General features: G+C 56.8%; 1 protein-coding gene across 1 annotated transcript in view; it reads left to right on the top strand.

The window, feature by feature from the left end:
• Positions 1-13717, top strand: part of Zan (zonadhesin) — a 135750-nt gene that overhangs the window by 119160 nt on the left and 2873 nt on the right. Inside the window, exons 75-88 of the mRNA XM_060368598.1 lie at positions 313-530; positions 1767-1908; positions 2247-2464; positions 4441-4582; positions 4983-5209; positions 6486-6627; positions 6777-7021; positions 7622-7751; positions 8240-8411; positions 9040-9210; positions 10421-10560; positions 11690-11889; positions 11981-12119; positions 12939-13079. Of these exons, the coding sequence (XP_060224581.1) occupies positions 313-530; positions 1767-1908; positions 2247-2464; positions 4441-4582; positions 4983-5209; positions 6486-6627; positions 6777-7021; positions 7622-7751; positions 8240-8411; positions 9040-9210; positions 10421-10560; positions 11690-11889; positions 11981-12119; positions 12939-13079 (2427 nt within the window). The remainder of the gene's footprint in view (positions 1-312; positions 531-1766; positions 1909-2246; positions 2465-4440; positions 4583-4982; positions 5210-6485; positions 6628-6776; positions 7022-7621; positions 7752-8239; positions 8412-9039; positions 9211-10420; positions 10561-11689; positions 11890-11980; positions 12120-12938; positions 13080-13717) is intronic.

The following is a 13717-nucleotide window of genomic DNA, read 5'->3' as shown; positions in this document are numbered from 1 at the left end:
CACAAGAGGACATCAGGTGCCCTGGGGCTGGAGTTACATGACATTTCTGAGGGGGCCAAATGTAACTTGGGTCCACCGCAGGAGCACAAGTACCCCACACCCATGAGCCATCTCTCCAGCCCCAAGTGACCCATTCTTACTTTGCTTCCTTAGGGCTTGGCACAAAGTTCACACTCAGTAAATGTTAGCTGAAGGAGTAAGAGTGGAGGCAGGGGGGAGCTCTCCACTCTCAATGTTCTGCCTCCTCTGGTCTCTGTCCCTTGCTCTGGCTCCTGTGTTCCTCTCCCCTAACCCCACTGTCTCCTGCCATAGCTCTGCATTGTCCAGCCCACAGCCACTACACCCACTGCCTACCTCCTTGTCTGCCTTCCTGCTGGGACCCAGAAGGCCACTGTGATGGCTTCAGCACCCACGACCCCTCCACCTGCAAGGAGGGCTGTGTCTGTGACCCTGGCTACTTGCTGAATCATGAAAAGTGTGTGCTCCGGATTCAGTGTGGTTGCACAGATGCCCACGGTGACCTCATTCCTGTGAGTGGGCGTGGGAAGGGGGATTGAGGGTGGGGCTGGGAAAGTAGCTCACTGGGTAGAATGTTTGCCTTGCAAGTGTGAGGACCTGAGTTTGAGTCTCCAGGACTTGTGTAAGCTGGACGTGGCAGCTTCTAGCTTTTGCAGGGGTCAGGAGAATTGCCAGAGACTGGTAGGCTATCTAGTGTTGGACAGAGACAGACGCTCCTTCAATACAAGGCAGAGGTGAGGACCAACATGGCAGGTTCTGTTCTGGCCTTGATGCACAAACACTCACACACAGGGACATGCATGAAGACACATGCTTAGATTTCAAATAAAAGTGGAACGTCACTTCTTTCCTCAGCTTCTGGGATGTGCCTGTTTTTGTTTGTTTTGTTTTGTTTCTGGTTTGGGGACAGGGTCCCTCTACACAGCCCTAACTGTTCTGAAACTCACAATGTAGTCAGAGCAGGCTGGTCTTGAACTCACAGAGCTCAGTCCGACTTTATCTCTGAGATCTAGCATTAAAGGCTCCCACATGTGGTACATCTGCCTTCAGGACTGACCCTGGAGCGTGAGGTGTCTGGTACAGGGCAGAGCACTCTCACTTAGCCATGTCCCCACAGCCCAGCAGCGAGAACCCTGGCAGCCGCTCACGGTGGAGCCGTGCCTCGGCCTCACTGCGGGCTGCAGGCAGATGTCACCCTCCAGGAGGCGCCCACAGCTCCTCAGGCAATTATTTCTTCAAATATGTTCCGTCCACAGTTTTTTAACCTTTTTCTTTATTCTTTGTGAGTTTTACATCATGCACCCCCAACCCAGTCATCTTCCTGTGCCTCCATCTCCGCCCTCGAAACCTCCTCACCAGAAGAAAATAAAAACAAAGATAAAAAATAAATAAGACAAAACAGAGCAGAGCAAACATCTTGTCATGGAAGCCGTAGTGTGTCCCGCAGTGTCCCCTCTGTTCTCGCCCCTGCAAACGTTCAGTGCAGTGAGCCGCGGCTCCGATGGGGGCCCCTGGCTGCTGCACTGCCATACTGGATCCTCCCTGGCCTCCTCCCGTTCCCCTGTTGCTGCACTGTGTCTTGGAGACCCTGCAGCTTTGGACCTGCAGGACAGCCCTGGCACACAGCTGAGGTAGATTCTGGGCCAGAACCTGCAGACAGGGAGGACGAACCTACTTCCCTGGAACAGCGCTGTCTGCTCAGAGCTGGCTTCTTTCTCCCGTCCTTCTTCTTCCCATGGCCTCTTCAGGCGGGCAGGACCTGGGTCTCCGCAGGCTGCTCACAGAGCTGTAACTGCATGGGAGGCCTCATCCACTGCCGGGGCTTCCAGTGTCCGCCAGGGACGCACTGCAAGGACGGCCACGATGGCAGCAGCTCCTGCGTCAAAATCAGTACGGGACCACGGGAAAGGGGGAGGGTATGCTTGTGGCTGGAGGGATGAGAGGCAGGCCCAGGCACCTCTGGCTCACGGGTTGGGGTACAGGCACCGCCCTGGGGAGAGGTTCTGTGTGCCCTGGGCTAAGCCCTTTCTCAGGGCCGGTCTCAAGAATTACTCTTCCCCATTCAGTTGGGAGATCCATTCTTCATACTTGCCAAGGGCTTGGCACACATCCCACGCTTAGTAAATATTTTCAACATTAATAACAACGGGGGAAACCTGAAGTCTGTGGGCATCTCTCAGACTTCCTTGGGCCCCAACCAGTAGCCCCAATCTCGCTCCACTCCACAGCTCTGCAGTGTCCTGCCCACAGCCGCTACACCAGCTGCCTCCCCCCGTGCCCGCCTTCCTGTGCCGATCTGGATGGCCACTGCGAGGGCGCCACCACCACAGTCCCCCCTGTCTGCAGGGAGGGCTGCCTCTGTCAGCCTGGCTACGTGGTGGACCACGGAAAGTGTGTGCTGCAGATGCACTGTGGCTGCAGAGACTCGCACGGGGACGCCATCCCGGTGAGCGCAGGTGGGGATGGGACTGCTAGGCTGGGCTGAGTGGTTTTCTTGTGCAAGTGCGAAGACCAAGTTTGAATCCCTACAACCCACTGTCGAGGGGCATAATTACCATGTCTGTGGTCCCATCGCTCCACCAGAAAATGATGGGCAGAGAAGCCTCAGGAACCAGCATCTGAGACTGTCCTCTGACCTGTATGGATATGTGGGCTAGCACTCACACACATGAATACACCACACACACACACACACACACACTCACACACATGAATACACCACACACACACACACACACACGCGCGCACGCACACACCACACACGCGCACACACACACATCAAGCAATCTATACAATGCTTTGTTTTATTTTGTGTGTCTGAGTGTCTGCACACACATACAAGTATGTGTATCACTTGGGAAGCTGGTGCCCACAGAAGCCAAAAGAGGGCATTGGACCCACTGCTGGGGTTACAGGGCCTGTAATCTGCTGTATGGGTGCTAGGGCTTGAACCTTGGTCCTTAGATAAGGCAGCAAGTGCTCTTAACAGCTAAGCCATCTTTGTAGTCTTATGAAACATTTTTAAAAGCTGAATAGTGAGCTGCTTTCTCCTTTCTAACTCTCTCCATGTGGGGTGCTCCTGTCTCTATGTCTGGTTTGAATTTGAAGGTTGGTGAGGTTCTGGCACAGGTTAAGCATGTGCTCTACCACTGAGCCACACCCCAGCCCCTCACTGGGGGACTCTAGGCAGGGGCTCTACCACTGAGACACACCCCAGCCCCTCACTGGGGGACTCTAGGCAGGGGCTCTACCACTGAGCCACACCCAGCCCCTTACTGGGGGACTCTAGGCAGGGGCTCTACCACTGAGACACACCCCAGCCCCTCACTGGGGGACTCTAGGCAGGGGCTCTACCACTGAGCCACACCCAGCCCCTCACTGGGGAACTCTAGGCAGGTGAGTTGTATGATTGCAATATTCTCAGATGTTCCTACTAAGGATTTAAGATCATGAGCTTGTAAAAAAGAACTTTTATTTTTCCATTTTTTGTTTTTGTCACAGAGGCTCTCTGCCTCCTTGTGCTGACCTAGGCCTAGTCCTGGAAGCTTCCAGCCTCCATACAATGTTACCCAAGCCTAGAATGTTTTCAGCCTCTGAGACTCACTGCTGACTGAGCTCACCCTGTCTTGTTCTTTCTGAGCTCGGGGCTGGCTGGCTCAACTCAGCAGTTCTGGCTCACACACCTCTCCCGGCTGACTGATTCAGTCTGGCTTCTCTCTCGGCCTCCGAGTTGCTCTGCTCGGCCTCAAACCAACGCCAGCCATCTGCTCTAACCTCCTGGCTCCTTCAGTCTTCTTCTGAGTTCTCTCTCTGCAATCTGTCTATTAACAGTCCCAGTAAAATTGCCTCCTCCTCTCTCATTGCCCCTTTAGTAGCCTCCCTTTCCTCTGTCTTCTCATGAAAGTTGGTGTATCTTATTCTGTCAGATCTTTCTCTGATTCATCACTGTTTCTGTCACTCAATCAGACATCACTTTCAAACATGGCTGCTTCCTTCTACAAACTGTCTTTGCCTTCACTGTCTGGGGTTAAAGGTGTGCACCACTTTGCCTGGACCTAAGCTTTTCTTTACCTGAAACTTGCTCTGTACCAGGCTGGCCTTGAACTCAGATCTGCTTGCCTGTGTCTCCTGGATTAAAGGTGTGTTTGTATTCCAGCTGGATCACACAGACCTAGAAGGTCTTTGGACATGACCTCTTATCAGAACAGCCATGTTCTGAATTAACATTCCTCTCCAGGAGCTGCTGACAAGGCCCTTTCCCCACACAGAATTCTCTCTTCAGATACTTTCCACCTGTGGTTGGTTGACTAAACAGACGAAAACTTGTGGATGGGTAGGAGGACAAAGGGAGGCTGTTCAGATAGGAGGTGAGACTGTACCCTAGGCCTCTGCCCTCACTCTCCATCTCCCTGGCTTCTGCAGGCCGGCAAGACCTGGCTCTCCAGCGCCTGCACCCAGAGCTGCACCTGCATGGGGGGCATTGTCCAGTGTCGCACCTTCAGCTGCCCCCCAGGGACTCAGTGCCAGAATGGCCACAATGGCAACAGTCACTGTGGCAAAACCAGTAAGAGGGCAAGGGGGAAGGTGGGGAGGGCATGCTCTCGGCCAGGGGGACGAGAGGCAGCCCAGGAGGAGCCGAGTCCCTGGCTTTGGAGGTTGGGGATAAGAACTAGCACAATACAGAGGAATTCGGGGGGCCACTCTGGGTTGCGCCCCTTGTCAGTACTGGTCTCTCAATGTTAAGTTCCCACACTGGGAGACACACACTTTTGTTCTCCTGCTAGGGCTGGCATCCAGCCCATGCTCAGTAAACGGCCCATTGCTGAATAAATAACGAAAGGAAAACCAACAACAAGAACAAAAACCGAACAGAAAACACCAGTTGTGTGGTCATCCTTCCCAGCTTGCTTTCCGCAGCCTCTGTGTGGGTGGCTCTCTCTGACCCTGCCTCCTCCGCCCCACAGCTGTGCACTGCCCAGCCCACAGCCTCTACACCAGCTGCCTCCCCTCCTGCCCACCGTCCTGCTTGGACCCAGAAGGCCTCTGTAAGGGTAGCAGCCCAGCACCCTCCTCCACCTGCAAGGAGGGCTGCATCTGTCAGTCTGGCTACGTGCTGGACGGTGACGAGTGTGTGCCCAGAGTTCACTGTGGCTGCCGGGACGCCCGGGACGCCCATGGCGCCCTCATCCCGGTGAGTTATCGCAAGGCTGGTGGGCTTGGGCAAGTGGCTCGCGTAAGGAGCTGATGCGGTGTAAGCGTGAGGACGTGACTGGAGGCTCCACCCTTCAGCCAAGGGTTTGCAGGAGGCCTTTGTGTCATCCCAGGGTTTCTGGGGGATGGGAGAATCCCCGAAAGCTAGGGCTCGCTAGCGTGCTGTGGTCTAAATATCTGAATGTGAGGTGAAAGGTGGGTACCAACGCCCCAGATTTGTTTTGTCCTGTGACCTCATAGATGTGTCTGCCACGATTACATACAGAACGCAGAGGTTAGATTGTTTTGTTTTTATAGAACCATGCCTGGAGCACGGTTCAGTAGGTTAAGGTGCTTACCTAAGGCCAATCCCATTTCTGGGGTCTGCGGTGGAAGGAGAGGACTGACGCCAGCAAGGTGCCCTCTGACCCTCACACGTGTGCCATGCACATGCATGTGCACACACAAGGAAAAAAATATAATAAAAAACTTTTCCAAGTAAGATTGGCAGCCCCTTTCCCTTCTCTCTGCTGTTGCCACCCGGGAGTCTCCTGTCTGTAAGGCTGGCTTGGTCCAGCCTAGGCAAGAGTCTATTATCTAACTACACCACATGTTTACCGCCAAGGCAAGTCCTAGGCAGCAATAGCTCTATCTTGGAGCCACAAACCTCATTAAGGCAGATGCTCCACCACTGAGACGTGCCCATAGCTCCTTACTGGGGAGTTCTAGGCAGGGTCTCTACCACTGAGCCACACCCCAGCCCCTCACTGGGGGATTCTAGGCAGGGTCTCTACCACTGAGCCACACCCCAGCCCCTCACTGGGGAACTCTAGGCAGGGTCTCTACCACTGAGCCACACCCCAGCCCCTCACTGGGGAACTCTAGGCAGGGGCTCTACCACTGAGCCACACCCAGCCCCTCACTGGGGGATTCTAGGCAGGGGCTCCACCACTGAGCTATACCCCAGCCCCTCACTGGGGGATTCTAGGCAGGGGCTCTACCACTGAGCCATACCCCAGCCCCTCACTTGGGGATTCTAGGCAGGGGCTCTACCACTGAGCCACACTCCAGCCCCTCACTGGGGAACTCTAGGCAGGGGCTCCACCACTGAGCTATACCCCTACTATAGATACTTTTTTTTTCATATATTTTCCTCCAGTAGTTGGTTGACTAGTAGATTTGGGACCTCTGGGTAGGGAGAAAAAAATGTAAGCCAGCCTTTCTCTTTAGAACTGCTCCCTCTGTCCTCACTTCTTTTCTCTCCATGGCTTCTGCAGGCCGGAAAGACCTGGCTCTCCAGCGGCTGCACCCAGAGCTGCAGCTGTGTGGATGGGGCAGCCCACTGCCAGGACTTCCACTGCCCCTTGGGGTCGCACTGCCAGCACAGTGAGGATGGCAGCAGTAGCTGTGCCTCTGACAGTAAGGGAGCCGGGGGAGTGGGCTGGGGTGACCGGTAGCTGAGAGAACCTGAGGCTGGGCCTAAGACGGGCAGTCAGAAGTGCCACCGCTGGGAGCATGTGGGAAGGCGGTGAGGGCTGAGGCCTTTTCTGTGTTCACACTGTTGACAGAACTGGAGAAATGCACCATCTTTGGGGACCCCTATTACCACACATTCGACGGCTTCTCCTACCACTTCCTGGGCCGCATGAGCTACTACCTCATAAAGACGGTAGACGGGCTCCCCCATGGGGTTGAGCCCCTGGTCATAGAGGGGCGCAACAAAGTCTCCCCCAAAGGGAACCCAGCCCTGCACGAAGTCATCACCAGCATCTATGGCTACAGGATCCAGCTCCAGGAAGGCCTGGTGGTGCTGGTGAGTCAGAGGCTGAACCAGCCCAAAGGGACTGGGGAGGCGGCCATCGGCCAGCTGGACCTGGCAAAGCCCATGTGGCCCCTGGCCAGGAAGTGAGAGTTGGAGAAAGGGGCCCGAGGCTGGGAGGGGAGGGAGAGGAGCGTGTCAGGGAGACGCTGTGCGTTAGAGTGGCGCTGGAGCATGCACGATAATTGAGACTGTGTGAGACTCTGCCACACGTGCGAGTACACACAGTGGCCGGAAGACGGGTCACACACTCTGGAGCTAGGCCTGCAGACAGTTGTGAGCAGCCAGCAAGGGCGCTGGGGGCAAAATGCGGGTCCCCGTGAGACGGCAGGCCTCCTCACACCCGCACGTCTGTGTTTATTGTTCCTGTGTGTGAATGGGCCCGCGTCTGCTGTGGTGCCAGTGTGGGCTCGGCTCTCTCCTTCCACCGTGTGGGCCCCGGAGGTCAGACTCGGCTCCTGTGGATTAGCAGCAGGCGCCTCTACCCACTGAGCAGTCCCCCTGAGGGGAGCAGAGGGGGTGCCAGCTCGGGGAGAACTGGACGTGGCCAGCCTCAGAGCTGCAGAGGGCACCCCTCCCTCGCTTCCTGTCAAGGTCAACAATCAAAAGGTGGCGGTCCCCTACAGCGCGGGCCACAGTCTGCAGGTCCTCCTGAGGGCTCAGCGGCTCTTCCTCATCACGGACTTCCAGATGGTGGTGGACTTCGACGGGAAGCACAGTGCAGGTGACAGCCGGGGCAGACAGCGGACCACGGGGCTGCGGCTCACACCTGTAACCCCGCCCCTCGGGCCAGGGGCAGGGGGGCCTTCGGGGCGGCCAGGGCAACTGCCCCACAGACGACAGCGCGGGGTTTTGTGGGGCACACCTGTGGGCCTAGCAGTTAGGAGGCAGATGCGGGAGGATCAGGAGCTGGAGCCTCCGCTCCATAGCCGAGGCTATGTCATCAGCTATCCTAAAGATGAGAACAAAATCCAACCAACCAAAACCAAACAAACACAACCCAACAGCAACAGAAAGAAAACACAACAATAAAACCAATAGCCACAGCAACTAGGAGGCCCATTTCTGGGGTGGAAGATGGAAAGGTGCAGCTCAGACGGGTCAAGGGAAGAAGAGTTGCGCTGGGGAAGAGAGCCCGGCTTGAAGGGAGGCCCGGATTGTGGTGGGCAGGACAGAGTTCAGCGCACTGAGGGATGCCTCCTCCTTCCGCAGTGATCTCCCTGCCTACCACGTACCGGGGGCTGATAAGGGGCCTGTGTGGAAACTATGACGGGAACGAAAGCAATGATTTCATGCTGCCCAGTGGAATGCTCACCTCAGACATCAATGTCTTTGGCAACAGTTGGGAGGTGAAGGTGGTGAATGCCCTCTTCCGCTTCCCAAGGTGAGGGCTGGGGATTAGGGAAATGAGCAAGAGTCTCTTTCCTTGGAGGTGTAGAGCGTTGAACCTAGGACCTCATGCATGCAACCACTGAGCCACAGCCCAGGAGTGGGTAACTTACCCACTGATGGAAATTAAAGTCAAGTACTCTTACCACTGAGCCACAAGCCCAGCCCCTCACTGGGGATTCTAGGCAGGTGACCACTGAGCCACACCCCAGCCCCTCACTGGGGGATTCTAGGCAGGGGCTCTACCACTGAGCCACACCCCAGCCCCTCACTGGGGGATTCTAGGCAGGGGCTCTACCACTGAGCCACACCCCAGCCCCTCACTGGGGGAGTCTAGACAGGAGCTCTACCACTGAGCCACACCCCAGCCCCTCACTGGGGGATTCTAGGCAGGGGCTCTACCAGTGAGCCACACCCCAGCCCCTCACTGGAATATTCTCTTCAGGTACCCTCCCTCCGAGCTGGCTGTCTCCTAGCCAGTGAGTCTCTTTTCCGTGGCCTTTCCTTCTCTCTGGTCATCAGCCCAGTGTGAACAGCTGGTGCCCTTGTCCTTCCCCTCACCTTTCTCTAGACTTGTTTCTCCCTCCTGAGCCTCATGCAGCTCCTTGCCATCCCTACTTCAGGGCCCTACCAGAAGAAGAGGGAGGAGAGGAAGAGCCTACCCTTCTGCCATCAGAATGCAGCCCGGAGCAAACGGCCATCATCAGCAGCACCCAGGCCTGTAGGGTGCTGGTAGACCCCCAGGGCCCCTTTGCTGTCTGTCACCAGAGGGTGGCTCCAGAGCCCTTCCAGCAGTGAGTTGCAGGCTCCGCACTGGCGAGAATGTTCCAGATCCCCCCTGTGCTTTTCCTCTCGGACCCTCTAACACGTGACCTCATTTCCTCTCCACCCCCTTCCTGCGGGCTGCTGTCTTTCTGCAAGCAAATGCCTTACCCCTATACCTCTAGCCCATGACTTTCTGTGTGGGGTCTCAGGGACCACTTCTCTATTTTTAGCATATTTTATTCTGTATTTATTTGGGCATCATGTGGCCTAGGGTAATACGTATCTAACGATGACCTCAAACTTCTGATCCTTCTGCCTCCACCTCCCAAGTGCTGGGATCATAGTTGTGCACCACCACGCCTTCTCACGTGCTACAGGAGGTAGAGCCCGGGGTTCATGCCCAGTGAGCAGACACTCGACCAGCCAGGCTTTTCCCCGGATTTTATCTGTCTGTCTGTCCATCTGTCCACCTGTCTGTCTATCCATCCACACATCTATCTCTCTATCATCTATCTCCATATCTCTCTCCATATCTGACTATCATCTGTCTATCCATCCACACATCTATCATCTCTCTCCATATCTGACTATCATCTATCCCTCTCCATACCTGACAGTCACCCACACACCTCCCCGCCATCACCTACCTGTCTCTTGGAGGGCCTTGTGGGGTGGCTATGCAGGCTTGTCGAGTGTATACACCATAGCACACGGACAGCGATTTGAGATCTACTCCAAGTGCCCCTCAGGAGCCACCCACCTTGGTTTTTACCTTTTCCTTTCTTTCCATTGCTGTGAGAATGTGGGTGTGTGGGGGCTCCCTATATTTTGGCTAGACTCTAGGAGAGTGAGCTCCATTGATCTTTCTGTCTTCACTCCCCAACAGAGCGGGGATTACAGGCATGTGTGGGGATTCGAACTCAGATCCTCATACCTGACCAGCAAGGGCTTTTCTCCAGTGAGCATCTCCCAGCTTCCGCCTTGTTTTCTGAGATAAGGTTTCTAACTCCACCCCAAGGCTTACCAATTAGGCTAAGCTGGCTGGCCAGTGAGCCCCAGGGATTGTCCCGCCTCCCGTCCCCGAGACCGCGGGGGCAGCACGCAGCAGCATGCTCGGGCGTGGCGACGGCCAACAAGCAGGTCTCTCTTCCCGAAGGCCAGCGCACGCCAGCTGACTTGCCGCCAGGCTGGACTCTCCGCCCGCCCTCCCTCACTGCGTGTCTCCCCGCCCCCGCCCAGGCACTGTCTGTCTGAAATGTGCACCGGCTGGAAAACAGAGGAGGAGGAGGAGCTCCGCTGCCAGGTCCTCAGCGGATACGCCATCATCTGCCAGGAGGCAGGCGCCAACGTGACTGGTTGGCGGGAGCAGGCGCAGTGTGGTGAGGCTCTGCCCCTGCCCAGCAGCTGGTCTGACTCCTCAGCCACCCGGCCCCTCGGCTCTGCTGCCCCCTCGAGGGCTTCAGGACTCCATTCTCCATCCCCAAGTTCAAGGCAGCAAGCGAGTCCAGGCTGACCCCGCCCCCCGCCCCTCCCCGCCCTTTGTTGTTGCTGTCTTCCCCCTCCTTCCATTTCTTTCCTTGTGGATGCATTCATGTGTGTTTGGGTGCAAGCATGCGTATGTGTGGAGGTCCGAGAACAGGGCGGTTACATGGTTACTGTGTGTGAGTGTGTGTGTGTGCACAGGCTGCACTCAGGAGGAAGTTTGGTTCTCTCCTTCCACAGTGCGGCAGGGACCCCGGGCAGTCACTTCACCCATGGCCCGCTCACCCAGCCCACCTTGTTCTTTCAGGCAGGGTCTCTCCGCTCTCCTCCCTGGCCAGGAGCGGAGCCCAGGCCCTTGGGCCAGGGCAGCAGCACCTTTCCCGGCCCCGCTATCCCTCAGTACCCGGTGTGTCTGGGCGGGTTTTAAAAAAGGCTTTGCGTGTTTTTATTCGATGTGTGCGCATGAGTACTCTGCCTGTGTGTGCCGGGCACTGCAGCCTGGTGCCCAGGAGGCAGGAGAGGGCATCAGACCCCCAGAAGCTGGCAACAGAACCAGGGCCCTCTGCAAGCGCCCTCCACTGCTAAGCTGTCTCTCCAGTCCCTGTTCTTGGCGGAGTTTTTTGTTTGTTTGTTGTTTTTGCAAGACGAGGTTTCTCTGTGTAGCCCTGGCTGTGCTGGACTCTGTAGACCAGGCTGGCCTCGAACTCACAGAGACCTACCTGCCTTGGCTGGGATTACAGGCGTGCGCCACCACGCCCAGCTCTGTTTTTGACTTTCTGAGATACAGTCTCACTTTGTAGCCCAAGCTGGCCTCCAGCTCACGGTGATCCTTCTGCCTCAGCTCTTGAATGCTGGCATCACTGACAAATGCTACTGTGCCCACCACACCGTCCATCTGCTTGCATCGCGTGTCTTGTGTCCAGACAAAGCTCTTCAAGCAGAACTGGCCTGCCGAATGCCCTCACACCCCTTTCTTCTCGCCACTAGTCCCCGTTGGCTTGGCTAACTGTGCTTCTGTGCCCTCAGCCATGACATGTCCTGCCAATACCGTGTACCAGCGTTGCATGGCGCCCTGCCCGGCCTCCTGTGCCACATTTGTGACCCCCAAGGCCTGTGAAGGCCCCTGCGTGGAAGGCTGCGCTAGCCTCCCTGGCTACATCTACAGCGACACCCAGAGCCTGCCGCTGGCCCACTGCGGCTGCACCGCCAATGGCGTCTATCACAAGGTCGGGCTGGCTGGGAGCCCGGGAGCCCGGTGGGCAGCGTGGGCCCTGGGATGCGCCTCACCTGCTCCCGTCTGCGCCTCCTCTCTTGTAGCTGGGGGACAGCTTTGTGACTGCCGACTGCTCCCAGCTCTGCACCTGTGCGAGCCAAGGGGTCGTGCTGTGTGAGCCCTACGGCTGCCCGGCCGGGGAGTCCTGCACGGTGGCCAACTCCACTCGGGGCTGCTTCCGGGGTGAGCCTGCTTCTCCCGCTCTAGAGCCAGGGCTGCACCCCGGCCCGTCCTCTGCCAGGCCCGGGGAAGTCCGCCCTTCCCCTGCAGGGAGGGGTGAAGGAAGAGACCCCCTCAAGTGTTCCCCCACAGTCAGCGCTCGTCCTGACCTGGTGGAGAGCACGGCACCCCACTTCGTGGGCAATGAAAACGGGGTTAGAACAGGCACGGTACCGTACACCGTTTACCCAACACTGAGGAGGTGGAGGCTGGCCTGGTCTACACAGCCTGGTCTACACAGCAGGTTCCAGGACTACATAGTGAGACCCTGTCTCTCTCTCTCTCTCAAAAGAAAGGGAGTGTCAGGGGGGAAGACAGACGGTGAAGCTACCTGCACATGTGCGAGGAGCTGACTTGGCTCTCTAAAGTGCTTGGAGGGGTGGCTCAGTGGTTAGGTGCACTTGCTGCTCTCGGAGGGCAGCTCCCAACTGCCTGGAACTCCAGTTCTGGCCTCTGAGGGCACCAGTCACACGTGGGACGCACACACGCGCGTGCACACACACGCGAGCACACACACACACACACACACACACACACACACACGAAGGAAGATAGAAAGAAAAGAAGAAGGAAGGAAGGAGGGAGGGAGGGAGGGAGGGAGGGAAGGAAGGAAGGAAGGAAGGAAGGAAGGAAGGAAGGAAGGAAGGAAGGAAAGAAATGCGGTTCTGGAAGGGCACACGAGCTCTCTAGACGCCGGGTGGCAGGGCCGGAGCTTGCTGGGTGGAGCTCAGGGCAGGCCTGGTGGCTGCTGCCCTCCCCCCTTTGCACCCTCTGCCCTTGCAGACGGCCCGTGTCTACACAACCCCTGTCACAATGACGGCCAGTGTGAGGAGCGGGGGGCCACCTTCGTCTGCCACTGTGACCTCGGTTACGGAGGACGGCTCTGCACGGAGCCTCGGGATGTCCCCGCCAGAAAGAAGCTAGGTAAGCGCTGTGCCCCAGGCCTGGGCCCGGCCCCGCACAGGCCGGTTCCTGAGGTCCACACACCCTGCAGAACCTGTTTGTGTCCCAGATGTGTGACGGGGTGACGCTGACAAGCTGACATACAACAGCATTGTTATCACAGATACGGCACAGTAAAGTGATGTCAGGCACACTGTGTATCACATGCTGTGTGCGGTCTATAAAACATGCAATTACATGTCACATGGTTCGAGGGTGTATATCGATATCTGGGGAGCTGTACCCAGTTACATGTTAATCGTAGACAGATAACCATGCTAATGTGCCGTGTAATTAGATAACGTCAGCCTCTACCATTCACTATATCCGTCCCATGGAATACTGTCTTCTGTGTGTTTGCTGATGAGAGGCGACTGTGTGGAGGCCAGAGGTCGTCTCTCTCCCTCCGCTGTGTGAGACCCTGACTCCAGCTGAGGTCTCTAGCCTGCTGTGAGCACCTTAACTGCCCGGGTGATATTCAGGCTCAGTGCCATAGGCCTGTGGTTCTAGCTGGAGGTGAAGAGAGACGGTCAGGAGTTCAAGGCCGTCCTCGGCTGTAGTGAGCTGGCGGCCAGCCTGGCTATAGGATGCCCCTAAGATGGCATCATGGGGCGGCGCGG

Source organism: Meriones unguiculatus, chromosome 15, assembly GCF_030254825.1.
Source record: "Meriones unguiculatus strain TT.TT164.6M chromosome 15, Bangor_MerUng_6.1, whole genome shotgun sequence".
NCBI classification, from domain to species: Eukaryota; Metazoa; Chordata; class Mammalia; order Rodentia; family Muridae; genus Meriones; species Meriones unguiculatus.
Note: the sequence above shows the minus strand (reverse complement) of the source record. Positions and strands in the feature narration are given on the sequence as shown.